The sequence below is a fragment of the Bicyclus anynana genome, chromosome 10 (assembly GCF_947172395.1).
Source record: "Bicyclus anynana chromosome 10, ilBicAnyn1.1, whole genome shotgun sequence".
Taxonomy (NCBI): domain Eukaryota; kingdom Metazoa; phylum Arthropoda; class Insecta; order Lepidoptera; family Nymphalidae; genus Bicyclus; species Bicyclus anynana.
In genome coordinates, this window is record NC_069092.1 from 11,949,951 (window position 1) to 11,973,489 (window position 23,539).

The 23,539-nt window shown below is 36.5% G+C and overlaps 1 protein-coding gene across 2 annotated transcripts in view; it reads left to right on the forward strand.

The window, feature by feature from the left end:
- Positions 1-23,539, forward strand: part of LOC112046653 (cadherin-99C) — a 166,538-nt gene that overhangs the window by 133,566 nt on the left and 9,433 nt on the right. For both annotated transcript variants that reach the window (XM_052883834.1, XM_052883836.1), the window contains 22 exons: positions 1,453-1,538; positions 4,846-4,911; positions 5,425-5,603; positions 6,421-6,543; positions 7,416-7,655; positions 8,485-8,634; positions 9,184-9,402; positions 9,837-10,031; positions 10,739-10,876; positions 11,331-11,480; positions 12,457-12,571; positions 13,938-14,140; positions 14,609-14,749; positions 15,476-15,599; positions 15,934-16,094; positions 16,824-16,997; positions 17,507-17,716; positions 18,331-18,579; positions 19,190-19,285; positions 19,898-20,051; positions 20,346-20,638; positions 21,167-21,391. In XM_052883834.1, coding sequence (XP_052739794.1) covers positions 1,457-1,538; positions 4,846-4,911; positions 5,425-5,603; positions 6,421-6,543; positions 7,416-7,655; positions 8,485-8,634; positions 9,184-9,402; positions 9,837-10,031; positions 10,739-10,876; positions 11,331-11,480; positions 12,457-12,571; positions 13,938-14,140; positions 14,609-14,749; positions 15,476-15,599; positions 15,934-16,094; positions 16,824-16,997; positions 17,507-17,716; positions 18,331-18,579; positions 19,190-19,285; positions 19,898-20,051; positions 20,346-20,638; positions 21,167-21,391 — 3,687 coding nt within the window. In that variant the 5' untranslated portion in view covers positions 1,453-1,456. The remainder of the gene's footprint in view (positions 1-1,452; positions 1,539-4,845; positions 4,912-5,424; positions 5,604-6,420; positions 6,544-7,415; positions 7,656-8,484; positions 8,635-9,183; positions 9,403-9,836; positions 10,032-10,738; positions 10,877-11,330; positions 11,481-12,456; positions 12,572-13,937; positions 14,141-14,608; positions 14,750-15,475; positions 15,600-15,933; positions 16,095-16,823; positions 16,998-17,506; positions 17,717-18,330; positions 18,580-19,189; positions 19,286-19,897; positions 20,052-20,345; positions 20,639-21,166; positions 21,392-23,539) is intronic.

Here is a 23,539-nt window from a genome sequence, read left to right on the forward strand (position 1 = left end):
TAAGCCTTGCTCCTTAATGGAGAGGATATTTTCAAGGGGGAAGGGAACTTCAATCCCCATCACCTTTTACTATTTAATACGGGTGGCTTAAAAGGTGAAATGTGAAAAAGTACCTACTGGAACCCTAAAAAATTTTTCGGAACGGACTACTTGAAGTGCTCAAATACTTATATATTCTCTTAGACTTGCCGCATGTGTTTGAAATGTTTAATAAAAAAACGCAAGCTTGTGTGAACAATCTTTCCCAAAGATGTATTCTTATGATTTGGATGATTGTACCTAAACTAATATTACTAAGAATTGTTTCGCAAAAACTTTTATTGTAAACGAATTTACAAACGAAATGTATCTTATGTCACATTGTGTGTTACGGTTTCATTTTTGTTCTCATATTCTGCCAATGCTGCAGAATGCGCCGACGGGTGGCATCCGGACAGTTCCCCGTGAATCGTGAAGTTATAACCGTGTTTTTAAAGTTCTTAGCTGTATTTGAAAACGTGAAATATTTTTCTGTGCTATTTTACCAAATTTCACAATAATTGAGAGTTATATAAAGAGTATTTATAATAAATAGCATTTCTTGAGTTTTGAACATTCGTATTGATTCGTAGTACCTTTATTGGCTGGGTTGTGGTTGAAACGTTCCCATGGTTCAGTCATTAAGTGACGAATCGGAACGCCGTGGAGTTTTAGTTGGTTGAAGTCCGACATAACCTTCTACTTTCGAGCTTTTGAACATTCGTATTAAAATTGAGTAGGTAAGTAGAACCAAAAAAGTAGCGAGTTTGCTGGCTGCGTTGCGGTAGCTTATGAAACGTTCCCATGTGACGTTCAGTCATTAGGTGACGAGTCGGAAAGTAACCTTCCATTTTACGTGTGTGACATAGTCGTTTTGCCTCCCCGTGGAGAGAAGGTATCCATGAGAATTTCCCCACGTAAATAAAAAGGGAAGGGAAAAAATCGTGTTTGAAACACCGAACAAATCCGGTCTATGGATTTTTTTATCGAACTGTTTTCTGTGCAAATTTTCTACCCCTACTTCTTTCTTTTTATAAGTTCTGTACTTGTGCTGTGTAGATTTTGTGTCCCCTACTTACGTGATTCTTTTACTATCTTTATCTTTTATGTTATTAAATAAGTAATTTATTAAATTTTTATGCATATTTTTCGATTTCCGAATATGGTAATTTATGATTTTACTGACATTTAAAGAACTGGTACTAATGCCATATTTCCATAAATGAGTATATCATAAAGGCGTATTTACATACAAAGTTTCTTAATTTGAGAAAATTGTAGTAGACATACGTCTACGAGTAATATTCGTAAAAAATTGTAAAAGCTTTTATTTATTGAGCTCATTCTTTTTTTTTTAATTTTCAAACTATAGTTTGAATGTGAGCAAATTTTTATTGAAGTTATGTATTAAAACGTAGTTTTATTTTATTACAGTGAGATGGCGCGGAGGGGCGCGCTTATCCAGCACACAACGATTTGGCTACTCGTCTTTCTACTGCCGATAGCATGGGCGACTCCAGGTACATAAATGACATAATATAACTTAACATAACATAACATAACATAAGGGTACTCTTTTTTCATTTTATTCAATGCCAAGTTAGCCCTTGACTGTGATCTCACCTGTTAAGTGATGATGCATTGATGCAGTCTACGATGGAAGTGGGCTTTGGTTTTGAAAATCGGTCGAGTTTCGGAGCCTCTTTGTAAACATTTGTACAGATTTGTTATACGTTATCAGTTGCCTTACCACAAGCTCTTAAATCCGTACCGATTCCATAATGTTTCGACGTTTCGTACTCTAATTAGCTTATCGTAGGATTGTTTCGTATAGAAAGCCAGCTTGTGGTAAGGCCCCAGGATAGGCACTGCATTTTGCATTGATGAAATGCATGCTACTGGTAATCGTTTAATGGGTTTGGTCTATAACATGGAGGTCGTAGGTTCGTTTCCCATTCCCGCTCAATTTAGAATATATTCTGTAAACTGGTTTATAGTTGTTCTGGTGGTAATTTTCGGTCGAGGCTACTTAGCACCGGCAATCTCTTACTACCAAGAAAAAAGTTACCATACGTCGTCAGTACAGATCGGTGATCAGAAAGGTTAAAAGTTTGTGTTTTCTAATCAATTTGAGGCACCTCTGCGTGATCAACTATTCTATGCTAATGTTATAAAGAGGTAAACTTTGTTGAGGTATTCTCACGGGAACGGAAACTATGCGGATGAAACCGTGGGGCGTCGTGTAGTAAGATATATTAATATTCCCTTTTCAACGATATCTTTAACCTTGTCGAAATATTTTTTACTACGAGTACTTGTGTGTTTAGTTCTGTTTAGCTACATACATACGTCATTTCTCTATTTAGCTACCGCACTACTAACTAAATCTTGTTTAAAGAAGCCATAGAAAGACCAGTGCCTTGCTTACTTTTATCTAAAAGCTGATCCTAACATTCCTGTTGCCCACTATCTGACTAATTAATTGTCGAATGAGCCGGCTAATGATCGTAAACACGCAATTTGCTATCGATGCCGATACAGCCGCCAAAACAAGTGGCTATACCTCTTAATTGGGAACCGAAAGCTTTTAAGTTGTGTCTAATCATGTCTTAATCGGAGGAATTGCAATACCTTGTTACGGACGTGAAAAAAATAATGATAGTTTTTTTGTATTATTTTCGTGTCCTATTGCATAAAGTGTTACATTTATGGAATTCGGTAAGGCTTAATGACTACATTGCCACTTATATGTATAGTCAGTGATTTTACAAACACACATTTCAGATTTTTTATATAATACCTAATTGACGCCATTGGGTGCACCTGCATTGAAGGTTGTTAAAAACCTTTCATTAGCGCTAGTATATTGTGTACAAGTAAAAATTAGGAAACCTCCCTACAGTTTAATTTCGGATTAATAATCATCTAGAGCATAGCCTTTCAAACACAAAAAAAGCATCATAATCAGTCCATTAATTTAAAAGCTATGACACACATAAATATACACAGACAGAGATACAAAGACAGACACGTCAAATTTGTTACACCCCTCTGTTTTAATTGGGGTACAAAAGGAACTGGTACCTATGCAAATTGTCATGCTTCTAGCAACCATACCACTGGCAGTTGTCTTCATATCTTACTGTCATTTATCCTTTTATATTATCGTAGATCATAGTTAACTATAAAAGCTATATTTTTCGTTGTACCTACGCAACAACTCTCATTTCTGTACTCTGTACATAACAGTTGTAGTATCTCGTTTCCAGTATGGTGTAGATATATTTTTAATTAACAGTTTCCCAGACACGCCTGTGCTGCATTCTACATTTGTAGGTGTACCGTACCAACAGATTTATGTTGTCACTTATGTAACAAATTTAACACAGTAGTTGCTATAAACAAACAGGTAAACGAAAGCGACTTAGATGCCGGCAAGGAAATATATGATCGAAGTTTTCTTTAAATTGGTTCATTTGTGCAATTCCTGCAATTTAACTGAAGTCTTGTTTAAACAAAGCATTGGCAATTTCGATAAACATAAAATACGTGAGTGAGAGATAAGTGATATACCCATATAGATTTCAGACAAAGTGATATTTCACTAATTCAAAAATATTGCTATATTTAGTAAAAATATATCTACCAAAATACATTTTTCTACTTTCCAAATATGCTGTTTTACCATAAGGGTTATAAACTAGTACCTAATCTAAGCCTTATAAAAACCAAATATCGGCCCCCGGGTTGACTGAGAAAGTTATATATGATAATACCTAAAGTTTATATGTTAGAAGTAAGAAATAATAGAGTTACAGTCACTGATAAAAGTGGCATTCCTAATCCATCAGTTAAGTTATTTCTTACATCGGCTTTTGTCGAGTCATTCTCATAAAAATCTTTACATTAAATTTTCTGTCTCACCAAAGTCGACGTTTCTCATCCTTAACTTTTAATAATCCTTTAAGAGGGCTTGACCACTTCCTATATCTAGATTTATAATATGACGCTGCATTTCGTAAGTACTTATAGAAATTCCTTTATTTATTGTCTGGAACAAATCCTTTGATTAGTAGTTTCCTTTCAACTCGTACACATGGATTATTCAAAGTTTATAACTTAGCATTCTCAGTCATATTATCTGTTTACTGTCTTGTTTTAACTATCTTATGATTATATTGGTGCGAATTACGAGAGGATAGGTTCAGGGTATTAATAAAAACAGTTTTTCGTATTTACTTTAAGAAATTTCAAAGCCTAGAATAAGTAGGCATTACAGAACACAAAGCACTTAAGCTGCGCTATTTTGTACACTCCCGTGTCTCAGAGAGCACGTAAAGCCTTCTTTTACTCTGTGTCTAATCTACCTTCGGTCGTTTTAACGTGTACCATTCCATTCGACTATGTTCTTGCGTGTTTGTGCACTAAAGTATCTCCTGCATTTATCTCCCGAATTTCAGACAGGAAGACATTAATTGTTGTAGGAAAATAGATTCAAGTAAACTTCATTTGGAGAAATAGAATCCCTTATTTGGTAATCTTGAAAAGATCGCATAAAAACGCGGAAACGCAATTAACTTTGGTATTTATGGCACAGAATCCGATAGTGACTTGCGTTTCTGTGTAATTAAAATAAATTGTGCCGATAAAAGCGAAGTAAAGCCTCAATTAGCAGGTACTAACGAAGTTCCCGGGGGTAATATCGCAGCATTCAAATGCGTGTTTACTTGCTATATGGCAGCTATTAACAAAATCATTGTGGAATATCATTTTATTGTACGGTGAATGCATTCTCTGTGATAATTGAGGTTTATGGTGTTGTTGCAGGGCCGTGCGAAGTCGAAACTGGACAGTCCAGCATTATAGTCGACATAGAAGAGAGTCGAGGAGATCGTAAGTTTATTTTCTTAATCTTAGAATGCAATATAACGTAAGTCAACAAATTTTTGTTTGAATAATCTAAAGCAATTTAGAACTGAGTAACTTGAAATTATATTCAATTCTTTAGAGCCGTTCTCGAAATAAGGCTGGTGGTTTTGTTTTGTAAAACTTTAAAGAGACATACATACATACTTGTTTTACCAAAAAAATATATTTTATAGAAAGCATATAAAATTACAAAGAGTAGAGGGTAACCAAATTGGTTGGAGTGTGTGAAAAAGGATATCCCTTTTCACACACATTCAAGTATGTAAGAGAAATAGATGATGATGATGATGATAGAAGTGAATGGAAGAAAGTAACATGTGTCTTAACAGAGAAATGATGATAAATTCTCTATTCCTTAATTTATCATTATGTACTCAGATTTTTTATAGATCTCGCGCTAGGAGATAGAGAAAGATAACCAATGATTATGTAGTTCCATAATTTTGTAATAAACATTACTTGTAATGATATTTTCAGAAGTCAACCAAACCACAATACCAGAAGTATTGCCGATCGTCGGAGAGCCCGATGTTGACGTGGTACTTTCGACTGTGTTCCCAAAAGGCCCTACTCTATTCCAATTAGATGGCAAGCGTTTGCAACTTTTGCAGCCTCTGGACAGGGATGCAGATAACTTATCGCATATGGTATTCCAGGTAAGTGAGATAGCGGAAATGATTCTATTACTCCATTGCGTTGTTACTGTGCAATTGCGCTGTTGATTGGTTCATTTGGAACTATAAAGTACATGTTTTATAACCAAAGCTAGATTTAGATAAATTTACCTATAAATACCGGTTTAATGCAGGTTAAATTAAAATGATTAAACCAGTCAGAAAAAATCTAAAAGTTTATAGTCATTTTGACGCTAGATGAATGGCCACTGCTAGTGGATTACAATATGAGCTTTCAAATATTATGATCCACAACATTGCTTATAAAAAAAAAGTCTATAAAACCTATATATTAGTCAGTACTATACAAAAATAATAAGAAACAAGATAAAGTTGAAAGACTTTACTTCTGTAGATAAGAAAATAAAACATTATGATCAGATGCTTGAGATACTTTTTATGATTCAAGCTTTAGTTTATATTAAAAGCATATTGTACCGACTCTTAAATCTATGATTAAAAGACATTTATGATTCTTTATGATGTTTTCTTATAGGGTTTTAGAAATAATTGTATTGCTTACACTCGAAAAACAGAACCTTGTTGCTTTGTTGCTACTCGTTCTTTCAAATTTGGCTTGTGACTCCTTCCGCGCGTCTCGACATCGATCGTCAATAACACATAATTTATGTAATCATTTAAATTACTTAATTCGTATTACAACACCACATTATGTTCAACGTAAAGCAGCTCAATTGCCAATCAAAAATTTGTTAGCGTATCGCGTCGCATACAAAAACCGCCTGAAGCTATGGCTTGTAATAATAGGCTCGATATTAATGAGTTGTTTCGCCCCCAGCTGGTCTGTCAAGTGAAAGCGACGAAAAAGCGCCGGACGATACCCGTAATTGTGAGAGTATCAGACATTAATGACAATGCACCGGTGTTCCAAGGCACGCCGTATGAAACTGGTATATCAGAGGTAAGTGGAAGTCCATCAGCGAGCAAAAAGTTAGATGATTGAATGGTATAGCCTTTGCAATGTTAAATATTAACAAGTCAATTGATATTATTGCTATTACTACTAGATGTGTTGTTGCATACACCATGGTTACCTTAACAAAATAAATATCTGACAAACATTGCTGCTAAACTTTTTTATAAAATCGTAGTCTATACTCAGTATTATAAATAGGTTGTGGTATTGAAGGAGTAATTTCTGGATCTACAGAAACGATTTTGAAAATTCTTTTCCAATAAATAGCCATGTTATTTTCGTTATAGGCTATATTTAGGATCGGGAACAGCTAATCCAATCTTAATTTTATTGCCATATGTAGTAATGAAATACCAATATTCTAACAACAACAAAATATCATAGTAGGTATCTCATAGATACCGATTATAGATAATAATGTATTGATATATAAAAAACATAAAATAACTTGCCAAGTGATTGTTTCCTTGGAAAAAAATAATTCTGGTTTAAATTCTTACGTTCACTTTAACAATGTTTGATCAAGGAAACCAAGATTTTCAATTCCATTTGTCGCCGATGTCATAATACATTTGTTGTTAACGCTCGTGGCTTACAATTTAAACGTAGATTCAAGTTTTTTGGGCGAAGAGCTTTGTGGTATTCGGGTGTATCGAACTATGTAACAATTTTTTATCACACTAGTTAGAAAAGACTTTTGTGTCACATCCAATAAATGCTCTCGTAGCAAAGAATAATTCTGCAGCTTAGCATGACAAATAACTAGCTGAATTATATTTATTTCAATTCTAAGTATTTTGCAATATGTTCACACTAATGTTATTCGTTAAGTACCTAATACACAGTTTACCTTTCAGCTGGTGCCAATTGGTACTACAGTATTTGATGGTATACGAGCGGTGGACAGTGATGCAGGAGTCAATGGTCTAGCAGAGTATTTCATAGTACCAGGAGACGATAACACGATAGATGCAGCGAACGCGGTCGACGGTTACGGCTACTTCGCAATACCTCTACCTCATCAGGGTCATGTCACTGTCAACAGGAGTTTAGATTACGAGCGCACGAAGAAATATCTAGTCACTATTATTGCTTCTGTGAGTACATATTCCTTTTGATTTATGATTGCTTGGTATTTTTGTATTGCATTTGTTTATAATATTTGTGTATTTCAGATAAATTCTTTATTAGAGTATTCAATGATGCTCGTAAATTCCGGCGGGAACCATAGATTTTAGCAGCATAAAATGTAGCCTATGTTTTATTCCTCAATAATCTCTCCAAGTAGTTTTTGCGTTAAAGAGTAACATACTCGTACATCAATACAGATTTTCGCGTGTATAATATTAATACCATAATAGGATGCTGTACAAATAACATGAGTTTTACGAGTAATGCTACCTGCTGCCATATTATCCTTAAATGTCCACAACCATCAACGTCGTTAGCCGATGGAAGATTGCTCCCAATGTGTAATGCATCGTCAAACCACCGATGTTGGCCATTTAGTGTAGTCACTGTAGAAACGATGATCATGGCTTATGATGAAGTTACATCTTGCAATATGCTTAGTTATGCTGCTATAAAAATATAAAGCTCAATTGCGTTTTATCTGTTTTTAATTCGAATATATAATAAACCATACAGGTGGATGCAAAGGTGCTTTACAAATCTCCACGGAGAATGTCTGACGCTAATCTATACAATTTCAATTCATGATATGTTTAGTATAATTGTCAACGAAATTTGAAAGTCTGGTCTTTGTTTTTTCAATATTCGTCTTTATGTCAACGAAATTTTAAAGTCTGTTCTTTGGTTTTTTTCAATAATCGTCTTGATGTCAACGAAATTTTAAAGTCCGTTCTTTGTTTTTTTCAATAATCGTCTTTAATAATAGTTCTTGTAAGTTCTATTTTTGATTTGCAGGATCGTGCACGTGATACTAAGCATCGCCTGTCGAGTACCACGACTCTTACTGTGAACGTTCAGGATGACGATGATCAAGACCCCTCCTTCATTTACAAGGGGTGCACTATGCATGACGGCGCCTGTATCAATCCAGAATATAGTAGTTATGTAAGTATTTAATAGCATATAGCCTGACTAGAAGAATAAATAACCGCACCAAATTGCGGAACAATTCTGGTTTACTAACTACATACATACTGCTAAAAAGTACTAGTGGTTTTTTTAGTCAGACTCAGGTGTGGTGTGGTGAGACACTAGCCGTGATAAGCTAATTAGCATAACATCAAGTGATTTAGCGTTCCGGTATAATGCGGCGTCGAGACAATGAGAGAGCTATAGGTATAACCACAGAACAAAATGGTGTTAGTTGGATGATCTGCATCGTCACTTTATAACTGTTAATGGCTGGTAGGAGGTTTCAGCCGTGGCTAGTTACCACATTACCGACAAAGACGTACCGTCAAGCAATTTACCATTCCGGTACGATGTCGTGTAGAAACCGAAAAGGGTGTGGATTTCCATCCTACTCCTAACAAGTTAGCTCGCTTCCATCTTAGATTGCATCATCATTTATCATCAGGTGAGAGTGTACCAGAGTCATTGAATAATGATAAGCTGAGAAATATATTGAAATCTTATGAAAATTATGATTTTCAGGTAAACGGTGGAGTTCTCGCCGGAATCCTAACCATAGAGCCAGAGAAGATACAAGCAGTAGATATGGATACACTGGACGCTCGCATCAAATACAGTATAGAGAGTGGCGAGCCAGATTCGTGGGCCACCTACTTCGATATAGACACTAACACTGGTGCTGTGAGACAGTTGGTGCCTGTAGACACTAGCATAGCTAAGAAGTTCCAACTTATAGTCAAGGTACGAGAAAAACTAAATTAAAGCATAAATTTATAACACATAGATAGTGTGTAGTCGCAGTAACGATAAGTACGCTTGTGTGCTTGTCGACGAGAGTAATTAGCTTAGCTCTTCCGCCCATATAGTCACAGAAGTGGCTTACGTTTGGAGTGAAAAATATGGTGTTGCTTCGAAAATTAAAAAATGTATGGGTATGACATTTGTCATCGACAGGTCACGTGATCAAGTCATCAAACGGATCATACATTTTGTTAGGTTTCGAAGCGTTAGCGTTCGTAGAAAGAGAATTGACTTGCCACATGGTTACTAAGTAATAAAATACCTGAAAGTTCACTAAGTAATAAAGCTACAAGGCTTACAGCCTGAGAAGACGCTCACAACAAACTCAGTTTTTTTTTTATTATCACCATCTAACAATAATTTCAACTTTACAGGCTGAAGAGATATCAGAAGCTAAACGCTTCACGACCGCTAAGTTAACCATCACAGTGCGTCCAGTGGACGCCAGCCCGCCTGTTGTAGAAGCGTCCATGGATGAAGGCCAGGTCGAAGAGAATTCACCCAAAGGAACCAAAGTGCTCGATATTCAATCACAGCCTATACAATTGAGCGTTTCTGATCCTGATCTGGTAAGACATTATATTAGGTACAATGAGTCGATATAGTATTCCGGGAAGTCCATTTGGTTTTATAATTAAGGGTTTGTTTAGGTCCGTTTGGCTTTATAATTAAGGGTTACAGACAGTCGACGGCAGTAGCCGACTGCTGTTGACGGCACTCAACGGCAGTCGACTGCAGTCGACTGCAGTCGTCGGTAGCAGTTGCTGCTTGTGTAAATAAACCCTTAGATGTGTGTTTTGTCTTATTTCAATCAAAGAGAGTTATCTGTTATGCTGCTATGTGAGATTTATGCTATCTTTGTTATGGGACGAAAGCTATATCTAGTCAAAATTTTCTCGTTATCTCCTGACACATATCTTGGATCCTCAAAGTGCCTAGTGGGAGATTTCAATGTTTTCATACTGTTACTATCGCGTTAACGTAAACGCGAATTTATATGGAATTGAAACAGTTGTGCAGAAGTGCCACTTGATGGCGCTACTGCACAACTGTTTCAACATTCCTTAGAAGTTCGCGTTTACGTTAATGTGATCGTCACAGTATTAACTGCCACTAGACCCTCTGATCGCAATTTGGGTAACTTATAACTACTCACGTAAAATAAGAAAACTCATAAAAAATAAGTCTAGGTGTCGGATGAGGAAATCGTTACCACACGGAAAATAACAAAGAAAATTTTTTGTTCAATATAAATACCGGGATATTATTTTTCCAGGGACCAGGAGACCCCGTGCCAAAGTACAAATTCGAGTTGACAACCAACTTCTTCGACATCGACAAAGATGGCTACCTCATAGTGGCGGACGATACGTTGGACCGAGATCCCCCGAACCTCGGCAAATTTAGGTTCCAAGTAAGCACTCTAGTTTATTTAACCCCATTTTGCATGAATTATCAAGGAGATGGATATAGAAGATTTTTCCTTCCATGAAAAAAAAAATATGTGCCCTGTCTAGATCAGAAAAAAAATCAGGAATGCTGAAAATTATTATACGAATCCACATATGTGGTAAGGCGTTAAAAGGGTACATTTACGCAATTACTTTTTCTTGTCTATGATTAACTTAGCGTACAATTCAAATAAATAATTAAATTTATTGACTCAGATAAATAATTTAGTTACTTTTTTGAAAATTCTGGTAAAATATCGTTATACAATTATTTCATTCGCACGCATAAAGCCTTTACGAGTAGCATATTGTTGGTCGACCCGCTATAAGTGGAAAGACCACATCAGGGGTTACAGTTTGACTGACTATTTATGACTGGCTTTTGTCGTACTTAGATGTTTTTTTTTTAATTTCCAGGTGGTAGCTCGCGAAGTGACTGGCGGTGCGGCGTCGGCGCCATATTCGTTGGCAGTGAAGCTGCTGGATCAGAATGACAACGCTCCCGTTATACCAAAGACACAACCCATCACTGTACCTGCTAGCTTAGAACCCACTGCCGTTTATAAGGTTATTTACCATATCAGTATGAAGTAGAAGAGAGGCCTGGGCCTGTAATTAAAGTCACACATCGATAATTTTGTTTTTATAAACGCTAAAGGCGCATTTTCATTAGAGGACATTTGTCACGCAACTGTTGAACAACGTGCAAGGTATATTCCCCTCAGACCAATTATTGTATAGGACCTGCCTCGCTAGACGTTACTTTTCTGTCAAAGTGTATGATCAACGATCTAATGCGATTATAAAAACTGTCTCTATAGAATCGATGTTAAATAGTTGTAATCGTGTTCGTCGGTTAAAGAACTCCGTAAAAACACCTTTTTGTGTAATTGAATTGTGAAAAAAACGGACAAAAACTTCTAGTTTAGTATAAGATGTATACAAAATCTAAGCTCGTTTTCCTCAGAAAATAACAGACAATTTTGTTCGTGACTATAGGTCCTTCTATAATTGGTCTGAGTATATTCCCTTATGTTCACCTGCACCCGCGAAAAATCTGCTAATTATGTAAGCTGCACCGAACAACACTACTTCCTCGGACAACATACTGATCACGACTGGCCAATGCGAACGAGTCAAGTTATGTCGCGGGACATTGTCTCACAACTTTTGCAGGGATAACGTGAATGTCGAGCGAGCGAGCAATAAGCATCTGTGACATGTCGCCTAGTGAAAATGCGCCTCAAATCATCAAAAATAAAAATTATATGGGGACGACATTCATTATGGATAGGTCATTTTATGATCAACCTATCAATCGAATATGCCGTTTTCATACAATTATTGATTGAGAAGGGAAGAAATCGTTACATAGCGATAAGATTTTCTGTCTTATTATTTGTTTTTTCTTATGTTGTGGTGTACAAATAAAGTATAAATACATTAATAAATAAATTTTGACGTGGCTACAGGGCCTGGTCTGATAAATCAGATTAATGATGACTAAGTCCTCGATCTACTAAGAGATAATATTACTTTCCAGGTGGAGGCCACGGACATAGACGAGGGTGAAAACGCACGGATATCGTACGGCATCTACCACGTGTCTAACAACGGCGGTAACAAGTTCACTATTGACCCCACCACTGGTGTGATATGTGAGTTGCACCATGCACTGTTTGACACTACAGTCTGGCAAGTTCGTTGGTGACACTCCGATAATATGCGGGCGACGGGGGGGAAAGACTGCACGGGCGTGAAATCGTGCGTGCGGGGAAGTGAGGTACACGCCCCCCGGCCCGCGCGGACCATCGGGAGTGTTATGAACGAAGTTGCCAAGTTATAACTTACCTATTATTTACAGACGTGGTTTTACCCGTGTAGTTTACGTTTCCATGGGAATACGGGTATAAAAAGCCTATGACACTCACAAATAAAGTGGCTTTCTACTGGTCAAAGAATTTTTAAAATCGGTTCAGTAGATCCATACTGCAACTACACAAATGTACAAACTTTACCTCTTTAAAGTATTAGTATAGATTACAGAGTGTTACTTTGATCCTCTACCCTCGTGACAAAATAAAAAAAAAACTTGTCCACATCCAATAAATTGGAAACAGTTTTCTATGCTACTATACTGCTTAACTACGAGTAGTAAAATTTGGGAGACTCCTGGTAAAGTAACGTTTTGCGTGAAAGTGCAAAATCTAATAAATATATTGCAACAATTATAACTGTTTTTTTTTTGTTAGAAATAAAATATTTATTGTATGTTAATGAGTATGATATTCATATTGATAATAATTATTTTCAAGGCGTAAAATCAGAACCAGAATTACAAACCAATTGAAGAATGGAGACTGAGTAAAAATTTTATATCTATGGTTTGTTTGAAACTAAGTACCAAAATCACCAAAAACAAGCAGCATGCGAGTGTGTTTTTACACAAATTGACACTCTTTCAATATTTTTCTATTGCATGATTTAGCAAAATTATGTTAATTTACACACATAGCGATCAATATAAGTGCAATTTGGATTTATGAGCATGAATATAAACGTAAATTGTACCCTAAGAACGTCTTTGCACATCTATCAATACATGGTCACACTAATAATAAATACTAAACCTTGTACTAAACCTAGTGTATCAAAATTTTTAGTTACTAGCGGACGCCCGCGACTTCGTGCGCGTGAAACTCGATGTAAATTTTCAACTCCCCCTAACCTACCCTACCCTACCCTACTCTACCATACCCTACCTCTACCCTACAAAATTTCGAACCCTTATCCCACGCACAATACCAATTTAATATTGTTTATATTAAATTTGATATGAGTCAACTACCTTATTTTTTACTTGTATGAAGTCTGCCAATATGCGTGGGCCAGCATGGTGGACTATAATTAGCCTAACCCCTTTCCTAGAAGAGATTCGTGTTCATCAGTGAGTCGGATATGGGTTGTTGTCTAAAGAGCCCAAATAAAATAAAGTGCATATTTAACACACATTTCATCCAACAGCCAGTACAGGCCGTCTCCAAGCGGGAGAACAGTACAGCGTGACAGTTCGCGCGACGGACGCCAAAGGCCTCAGCTCCCAGGGTATAGTGGAACTGATGGTGGCTCCTGGACCCAACACTCGACCACCACAGTTCTCTTCGAGGGACTATTATGCGCCTGTGTCTGAAGGAGCAGCCATTAATTCAACTGTCATCACAGTTACAGTAAGATATTCAAGAAATAATAATAATTATAGGAAAGATAAGTTAAAGCCTCTTTTAAGCTTTTCTTACTTCCAAGAAATTCTTAGTGAAAATTCTCAGCCTGGAATTAGGAACTCCTTAGACAACGTGTGACGTCATCCGGCTTGGTCAATATTGTTAACATTTTATAGTGATCATTGTTTAAAGACAAAAGTCTTCAAGGTTCGAACATTGAGTGGCACCGCGTATTGTTATTCGACGTATTTATTATACGTATATATTACGTATTTATGGATCCAAGATTTTGCGACGACTGCTCCTAAGATCCCAAGGAAAGGTGACCTCGCATCATAAAGCGCAGTGATAATAGAACCTCCTAGGTGGACCGACGACATTTAGCGGATGACGATGGATGCAGTCCAGCAATGGTTGTTCATCGTGATGAAGATTATGATATGTTGTATAATTAAAATTCTTGCTCTATTTCAGGCTAAAGATCCAGAAAACGAGCCAGTGACGTATTCTATAGTGTCAGGCAACGACCTCCGTCAGTTCGCCATTGGGTCCAACACTGGTATAATCACCGTCATAAGGCGGCTAGATAGGGAAGTCCTTACGAGGTATCAGTTGGTAAGTTCTGTTACATTTTAATATATTAAGAAACTTTTGCATAATAGAGGTTATTAAAACATGACAGCATACTTTAAAACGAGCGAGGTGGGTTTTTTCACATTACAGAGACGAGTGTATACCAAGGTATGCTCAGTTTCATACTGTACATTATCATCATGCAAATCAACTTTTGAGCAAAATAAAAATCAGTTACGAGTAAAGACGCCAGAGTTCGTATATAGATACTATATCACTCATTTGTGCCAAAATTCTGAATAAAAAAATTAAAAATTATAGCTCCATAGGTCAAAATTATAGCTATATTATATAATTATAATTAGTATAGTCACCTGGTTAAAAACAAATTGTGGTAACTTCTGGTGGGAGGGTATACTGCTGGTAGCGTAACGCTTTAAAGCTGAAGTTGGCACGTTTGACTCTTGCACTTAACCGCGATCTTTGAACTGATTTTAGGACTACAGACTATTTTAAAAGTTTCTATGTTGTTGCTGTCAAAATGTTCTTCAATAATTATTTCATTTCATTCAAATAATTATTAAAGATATTATTTTAAGTTATCACTTCTGTCATCGAGCGTCCCGCTTGATGACAGAATGGTTTTTATATACAAAATAGGTTTACCCTTTACATCTTAGTGTTTTTAATTCAGTGCTCTATTTTGTGTGTTCTAGAACTCTCCAATTTTATTTGTTTTCTAAGCTTCATAAAAAATATCTTTTCTAGATGGTCAGAGCAGAGGACCCAGGGAAGTTATCTTCAACTGCCACAGTCAATATCAAGGTCACTGACATCAACGACAATAATCCAAAGTTCGAGGAAGACTCCTACTCGTTTCAGGTTAAAGAAGGTAATATTCGCTACATCTTTTAAACTTAAAGAATAGATTATGATTTAAAACATAATCTGATAAAGTGTGGGAAAGTATTTTAACAACTTTCGAGAGAAGGTATACAATATACGAGTATATAGCCCTAATGGATCTAAACAACTTACTTAAAAAACAGACATACACCATGTTTTGCGAATTCAGCAAATTTTTGTGTCGATTTTGACGATTTTGTAATTCTTTGATTTTTCGGAAAATTTAAGCCGCATTTGTGTGGTAATGTGCGCACATTTGATTCAGAAATTTCGCTGTTTCCAAGCTACGCCTCTTTAACAGTATTTTTTTTGTTATGTAGGTAAATCAGGCGAAGGCGTGGGGTATGTTCACGCTACAGACATAGACGAAGGAGTGAACGCCATGGTCACCTACAGTATACCCTCTCATATACCTTTCGTCATAGACAACGCGACCGGCTTGATTAGCACTAACACTGCGCTGGATTATGAAGACATTAAGGTTGGTTATGATTTTTTATTAGTCATCATCATTAACTGCCGATGGACATCCACTGCTGGACATAGGCCTCTTGCATGAACTTCCAAATACCCTATCCATTGGATGTCTTCGGTTTTCCTAGTGAGGGGTCGACCAACACTGCTTTCCCATTGTCATGTCGCCATTCTATCACCTTTATCTTCATCCAACCTCCATCTACGAACTGTGTGCCCTGCCCATTGCCACTTCAATTTGGCGACTCGCTGAGCTATCGATCACTCAGAGAAACTCCAAGCATAGCTCGCTCTATCGCCCTGAGTGACTTTGAGTCTTCTTATAAAGCCCATAGCTAGCGACCAAGTCTTGGATTCGTATGTCATCAATACGCTCCGGCAAGTCCAATGATTGGCGCAAACAAAAAACAGGCAGACAAAAGATTTTTAAAAGCTTGATTGTGTTTGATATCATGTATCACGGATTTATATTTGTCTGACGTGTGGTGTCGTGACGCATCAGGACAGAATTGGTATTATACATTTTATATGGCAACGTTCGCTTATGTGTTGTGACATGTCGTGATGGCTTCTGATGTGCCGCAAAATGTATGAAACCGATTCTGTTCTGATGTGTCACAACACGATACGTCAGACAAATGTAAATCCGGCTTAACACAATTATTTTGAAATCACAGACTGACAGTTCAATTTTATTTATATGTATTGATCAAAGTTTTGTAAATGTAATTTCCAGGATTACGCATTCGTAGTGACAGCTACCGACGGCGCGATAGACAAGCGGCTGGGCACCGCGTCGGTCACCGTGATGGTGGAGGACGTGCCAGACGAGCCGCCTGTGTTCGCGCAGGGGCTCTACTCTGTGCGCGTACCCGAAAATGCGCCTAACTACCCTGTTGTTAAGGTCCTTGTAAGTAGCAAATTCTTGTCATTTTTGCGTGTTTATATGATAAAAACTAATATAGTCTTCAATCAATGACATGCAGTCATTAATTGAGGTGCCATATTAGATTTTATTGGTCGAGTAGTTAACATACGTGGCTTCAAATCATGAATCCGAAAGATGTAGGTAAGTATACTACGTCCATAAATTCTGGAGTAAAAATTGAAGTTTCATGTGTTGTCTGTTTTTTGTCTGGTAAATAGTGACATAATTTACCAATAAATAACCGATAAGAGCAACCGATTTTTATTATTTATCGGATATTTTTATATATTCCCATTTCCCTTTAACTTTTTGGAAATGACTGTATTAGGAGTGTGTATGACAATTGTTCGCTTTACCGTTAAGCTATTGAGGCTCTAAATAGTTCTGCCCACGTTTACGAACAAACATATTTGCATATATTTTTGCACAAACTTTTGTGTCAGAGGATAGAAGCGCTTCAATTTTTTAAAGTGTTTATATAACTTTTGTAGGCAGAAGACCCAGATACGATGCCCGAAGTAACTTACACCATTATTAAGGGAGACACGGACCTATTCTCTATAGACCGCAAGTCCGGGTTAATAAGAACACTACAACCGTTGGACAGAGAAGCGAGCGCTAGACACGAATTGGTTGTTGGCACCGAGGAGAATAACGAACAGGGTAGAGGGGCTACTACTACTGTGGAAGTTCTTGTAGATGTAAGTATATTTTAGTATTGCTGTGTTATGATAAGGGTTTTTGTATGCTCTTTCGGAACCCTAACCATAAAAACAATAATTTTCGAGATTTTTCTTCACAGTTCTTTGTTTTAGTCAAATCGTAAATCTATTAGTTTAGAGATAAAGTCATAATTTATATGATATATTTAATGCATTTTTCAGTATTTTTAAATCTATAAAAAGTGAATCATGAAATCATCATGAAATATCGAGAACTGCTTGACGCAAAAAGATGACATATGCCAGTAATTCATAGTTGGTCCATCCGCTAAGAACGGATTTTGCGAGAGGATCTTAGACAATATTATAAACGACCTTCACCTATGTGTTTATTGGATGAAAAGTGTTTTATATCAAAATTAGCTTGTTAAAAAGTATGTTGCGAGTAAGTTGCCTCAATAACGCCTAGCCAAAGTATCATTAATGATAGTTAATAATGGCCAGATAATCATAGATTGACCAACGCATAGTATACGCAACCTACTCGCAATATAATCTAAAACGGATCATGGGCTATTAGGAATAGTAGGGTGTCAGTTAGTTAACATTAAAAGGGTCACACATTTGATCAATGTTACCTTAATTTTTCCAAGGACAAAAACGACAACGCACCAGTCTTCACATCAGCAGTACGTCCCGTCACCATAGAGGATACATCGTCCATCGGCAGTTTGGTGGAGACGGTGGTAGCGAGCGACGCGGACGCTACAGCGCCCAATAACCGCATCCGATACGCGCTGGCGGGACGGGGCAAGGCTTCGAAGTACTTCCATGTGGAGCCTGATACTGGTGCTGTTAAAGTGAGGGACGATTTGAGGAAGGAGACCGATAGCGAATATACCGTAAGTTTGTATAACTGTATTTTTGGCGCTGCGAAATTACTAAAATTTTCCAGGATCTCTGTCGGTATATGTGTTACCAACGAGAACGTTGGTCTTGATGGTCATGGAGTTTCGGGTCACGAGGTCTTATTTTCGAGTCTCTTTCTGTGGTCGTTCCTTGCATTTCTGATGATCGTAATTCTGGTGAGATCTCAACGGCAAATGGGTCAACGTTTTCCACCGGTTGTTGTCTATGGCAATCTCTGCTAGCGAGTCTTGTCTGTTTTCTTTTGGATAGTCTGGTGGTTTTAAGAGTCCTAGGTTGGTAAATTTAGTACTTTTCCTTCTTCCGAAAATTTCTCAGTAAATATTATCAACTCGTAATTTTTGTTGTTTGTGAATTAGTTCTTTTAAGCTACTGCCTTGACCTTGTATCCGACTGGTTTCATGAAATATTTATCATTCTTTCAAGAAATTATCATTCTTTCAAGTGTCACGCTATAGCAAACTAAGCTAACTATAACTTTTAGTGGTCTTCTGTTTTGAAGAGATTGAATATTTTTACATTGATATTACAAATAACAGTTTACGTGGTAGAAGATATTTAGTTAATGCTTTGTTATGTTTGTAGGTGGACATACAAGCATACGATGAAGGCGATCCCGTGATGTCATCAGTGATGAGTCTCACTGTATACGTGAGCCATTCGGCTACAGTACCGCCAGATGTAAGTCTTCTAGACAAATTCTTATATAAAATATAATTTTTTTATAGAAATACTAGCTGACGCCGCGCGGTTTCACCCACGTGATTCCCGTTCCCGTAGGGATGAGGGGATAATACATATAGCCTTCCTCGACAAATGGGCTATCTATCACTGAAAGAATTTTACAAATCGGACCAGTAGTTCCTGAGATTAGCGCGTTCAATCAAACAAACAAACAAACTCTTCAGCTTTATAATATTAGCATAGATTAGTCATATTTCTTAAGTAGTCGAGCGGATAACCAGTCTTAGCAATAGTCTATCGGGTGGAGATAGAACTTTTCAACCAAATAACCAGGTCCTGTAATCATTCTCTTCCTACAATCGCAAACGCTTCGAAATTTAAAAAATGTATAGGTATTGTTATCGACAGGTCACATGATCAAGTTACCGATCGGATCTGTCATTCCCATACAGTTTTTTAGTTTTCGAATCGTTAGCGTTTGTAGAAGTCGAGGTGCCGCATGGCTACTGGCCCAGCATCATTGTCGAAGTATATCTGCTTTAGCTACTAAGACAATAAGTTCGTGTTAGATTAGTTTATTATGTTAATAATATTTTCTGTGTTTCTCAGGTCAGACTTGGATTCCCCGATACAACATACACGGAACACGTGGCCGAGAATTCTCCTAACGGCACTCTAGTGAGGACATTGCCTATTTGGAACAAGAGCAAGCATTCCCGAGACACCCCACTCAAGTGTTTGCTTACTGATACCACTCAAAAAGGTAATCTTTAACACTAGACGTAAAAAAGGAATATCTGCATTTGTTTGCAGCAATGTATCTCTCAAATGGACCTATTTGGACGCGCTTTATGTTAACAAAAAGTTGATTTTTGGTAAAACGTTCTTAACTGTATGTGATGAATAAGCCAATCTGAAGAATTTTGGCATTTTTCCATTAGAACTAAATTACATTGTTTATTAAATACACTAATAGTGTATAAGCGATATATTTGATTCGAGCGTTATTCATTGACGCATGCTAGGTCGACAGCTAAAGTTAATGCCATTTTTGCAGGCGCATTCTACGTGAAACTTACCGAAGAGAGAGACTGTGCGATCTACCTCAACAGTTCATTGGACTATGAAACATTGACCGAATACTCGCTGGAGATCCAACTCGAGTCTATACAGGGTCTAATAAACCCCGAGGCAAATAAAGCGGTGATCAAAGTTCATGTGACAGATGTCAACGACAATGCACCAGTGTTTATATTCCCCGAGCAGTCCTCTATTGTGGGCGCTAAAGGGAAATATTTTGCGATCGCTACTAAAGAAATGCCCTTGGGAACTAATGTATTGCAAGTGACGGTAAGAGAAACTTATACAATTTTATAAAATATTATTGTACATATCAGCATTTACGCTAGGAGCTATTTCTGTATTCTCACCCTATATATATTTCACCTTATTTTTACTTATCGACAACTTAGCCCTTAATGTCATCTGCAGAACGACATATCTCGTGAAGAGAAAGTCATATTCTCAATCAATCGCGGCAGAGTAGAAATATCGCTCTATATATTTTATTTTGACCCAATTGCCCCGCTTTTGGTCGACATTTATTTTACTCTCGTGTTTTATCGTCGTTAGATCGAGATATGTTGTTGTGCGTAGGTCCTAGATACGATGATAAAGGTTCCAATCGGAGATGAATAAGCGTTGAAGGAAATGAAATTATATGTATTTTAATTACAAGATCTCAGAACTTGAATAACGTTATCAGTCGCTGGTATCGCACAAATAAAAATAACAACGAATTGTTCTGACATCAGTTTGAAGTGGAATAAATTAAAATCTAAAATTTAATTACAACATTTCATCTCGCTTCTTTTCTAGGCGAAAGACAGAGACAGTGGGGATTTCGGTAAAATAGAGTACCGTAAAAATGCATGGACGAAAGCGGCTGAAGAATACTTCGCGCTCAATGCGGACACTGGACTCATTAGTAACATAAAAACTTTCGAAAATGTTCCCAAAGAAGTCCTACCGTTCAAGTTCAATGTGATGGCCAGAGACAATCCTAAAGCTGAGGACTACAAGACCGCCCGGGCTTCTGTTGTGGTAAGTTGAATGTTTTACTGTTATCTGATTAGATACTTTAATTTCAGTCAATGGTCTCTTAGCGAAAAGCTTCGACCTTGCGAAACTTTTGCTTGAATGTTGGATTAAAGGTCAGATACAGTAATCCTGAGATGATGCGTATTGTGAGGATATTCCTCACTCTGGGGTCCAGACCACCAGAGCACTCAAAATTCGGAACTTTTTTTACTTCCAAGAAATTTTCAGGTTAAATTCTCTGTTCAGAGTTGATAATTTAAAGAATTTTAACATTATTATCCTAAGCCCACCAACCCTTAGCAAAAGAAAAAGCAGCGTGATGGGTCTCCTAACGATTTGGCTTTCTTCTTCGCTTTCGCTTAATTATTAAATTACACTTTAAAATATTATCAAAGATGTTATTGTCGGAAATAAGTGATTTAGAAGATTAAGTACGTCTTGTAATACTGTAAGATACGAAAATATTCTTGAAAAAAAAAAAAAAACTAAAAAGACTTCTTTTGGATGTGGATTTTTAAATTAGTCTTACCATCAGGTGAGATAGTAGTCAAGGGCTAACTTGTAGAAAAAAAAACGTCTATATAACTAAGCTAAAGTCAAAAGGTAATTGAAATTAGGTATAACATTTACTCGAACGCTAGGTAATAAACAAATCTAATAATTCCCTCCACGGAGTTCTTAGTTAATTGGTAGGCTAATTAATGAATGACTGTTCATTTAAATAAATGTATCAGAGTTTCTGAAACCGGTTACTATTATCGTATTTTATTGTAGCACTAATTAGATAAGTCGTTGTCGTAAGCTAGCTTTACTATGACGCAACTCCATAGGAACCTGCAATTTATCTTAAACTTAAAACTTTAAGATTCTCTGCCGAAAGGTTAGTAATTTCAAACCATCTTATATTACATTGTCACTTAATAACAGGTGAGATCGCAGAAAAAGGATAACTTGTTATTAAAAAAATATGTCCTTAGATTTACAATTTAACCAATTATCTTATAATTGTCATCAATTGTACATTTATTAAGTATTCCCTTTAAGTAATTATAAATCAATTAAAGAGATTAGTATTAGGTAGCGGTTGAGATTTTCAATAATTACTGTGAGTTATTTATTAATTGAGTTTCGTGTATATCAATTATTTGTTGTCTATTGTTGTGTCGTGTAGTTGTGATAGTATAATTTAGTTTTCGTGAACACTATTATAATAAAACTACCGGCCATGTAATATAAGTGTCTGACCTTTCGTATTTATATATCAAGATTAATTTATACTTCGAGACATTGGTATGTATTATTTTTCTTTAGGGGGTAGTTTTTATAGTGATCCAGTTTTAAAGTAGTGTTAATTTAATGGTTTTTTCCGAAAAGACAGTTTTATTTTTCTTCGGAAACAGGCTAATGGATAACTTTGTACCTATAGGTTATATTCTCGGGTGTTAGCGACGTACCCACTAGAAGTAACCATGGCAACACTCGAATGTGTTTTACAATCGCCTACGAAATTTTATTTAATGTGCCGGGCAATGACGGAACATGTGTCTTATACTTACAACTGTACCTGTATAGAGAACTGTCATTTTGTTTCAACTTTGTGCTTCAAAGAGGTTCTTAACTAGAGAAAGCACAATTTCTCCAATACAGGATCAAAAACATAGTTTATAACATTTCTGAGGGACCCTAAAAAGGATATGTTGATATATTAATTGAACACTGTCACTTGTTTAAATGAGTCGATTACTAACCGGTTTGCTGACAATTTAACTAACTGGGTAATATTGATTGCTTAAGTGTTATTTGTTTGAATGTTTTTTTGATTTCCGATAGTGTGTCCCATATAATTTAATAGTACCTATTAAAGAACAATTTATTAGTATTAATTCCACTATAGGTACCTACTGAATGTCAACCACATTACAAAGTCTTTTTAACGATAATAACAATTCAGTACCTAAGTTCACAGACTATTATTAGTTGACAGATATCCACTATTATTAGACTATTCTACTTGGAAATCTTCGGTTAACTAATCCAGGATAATTTTTGCGTATATAGGCTGTTTTATCTTCCGAACTACTACGACGACTGTAAAAACCAATTCCCATTAATTTAAAATAATTAATTTTAAATTTAGGTTTTTTTTTTGTT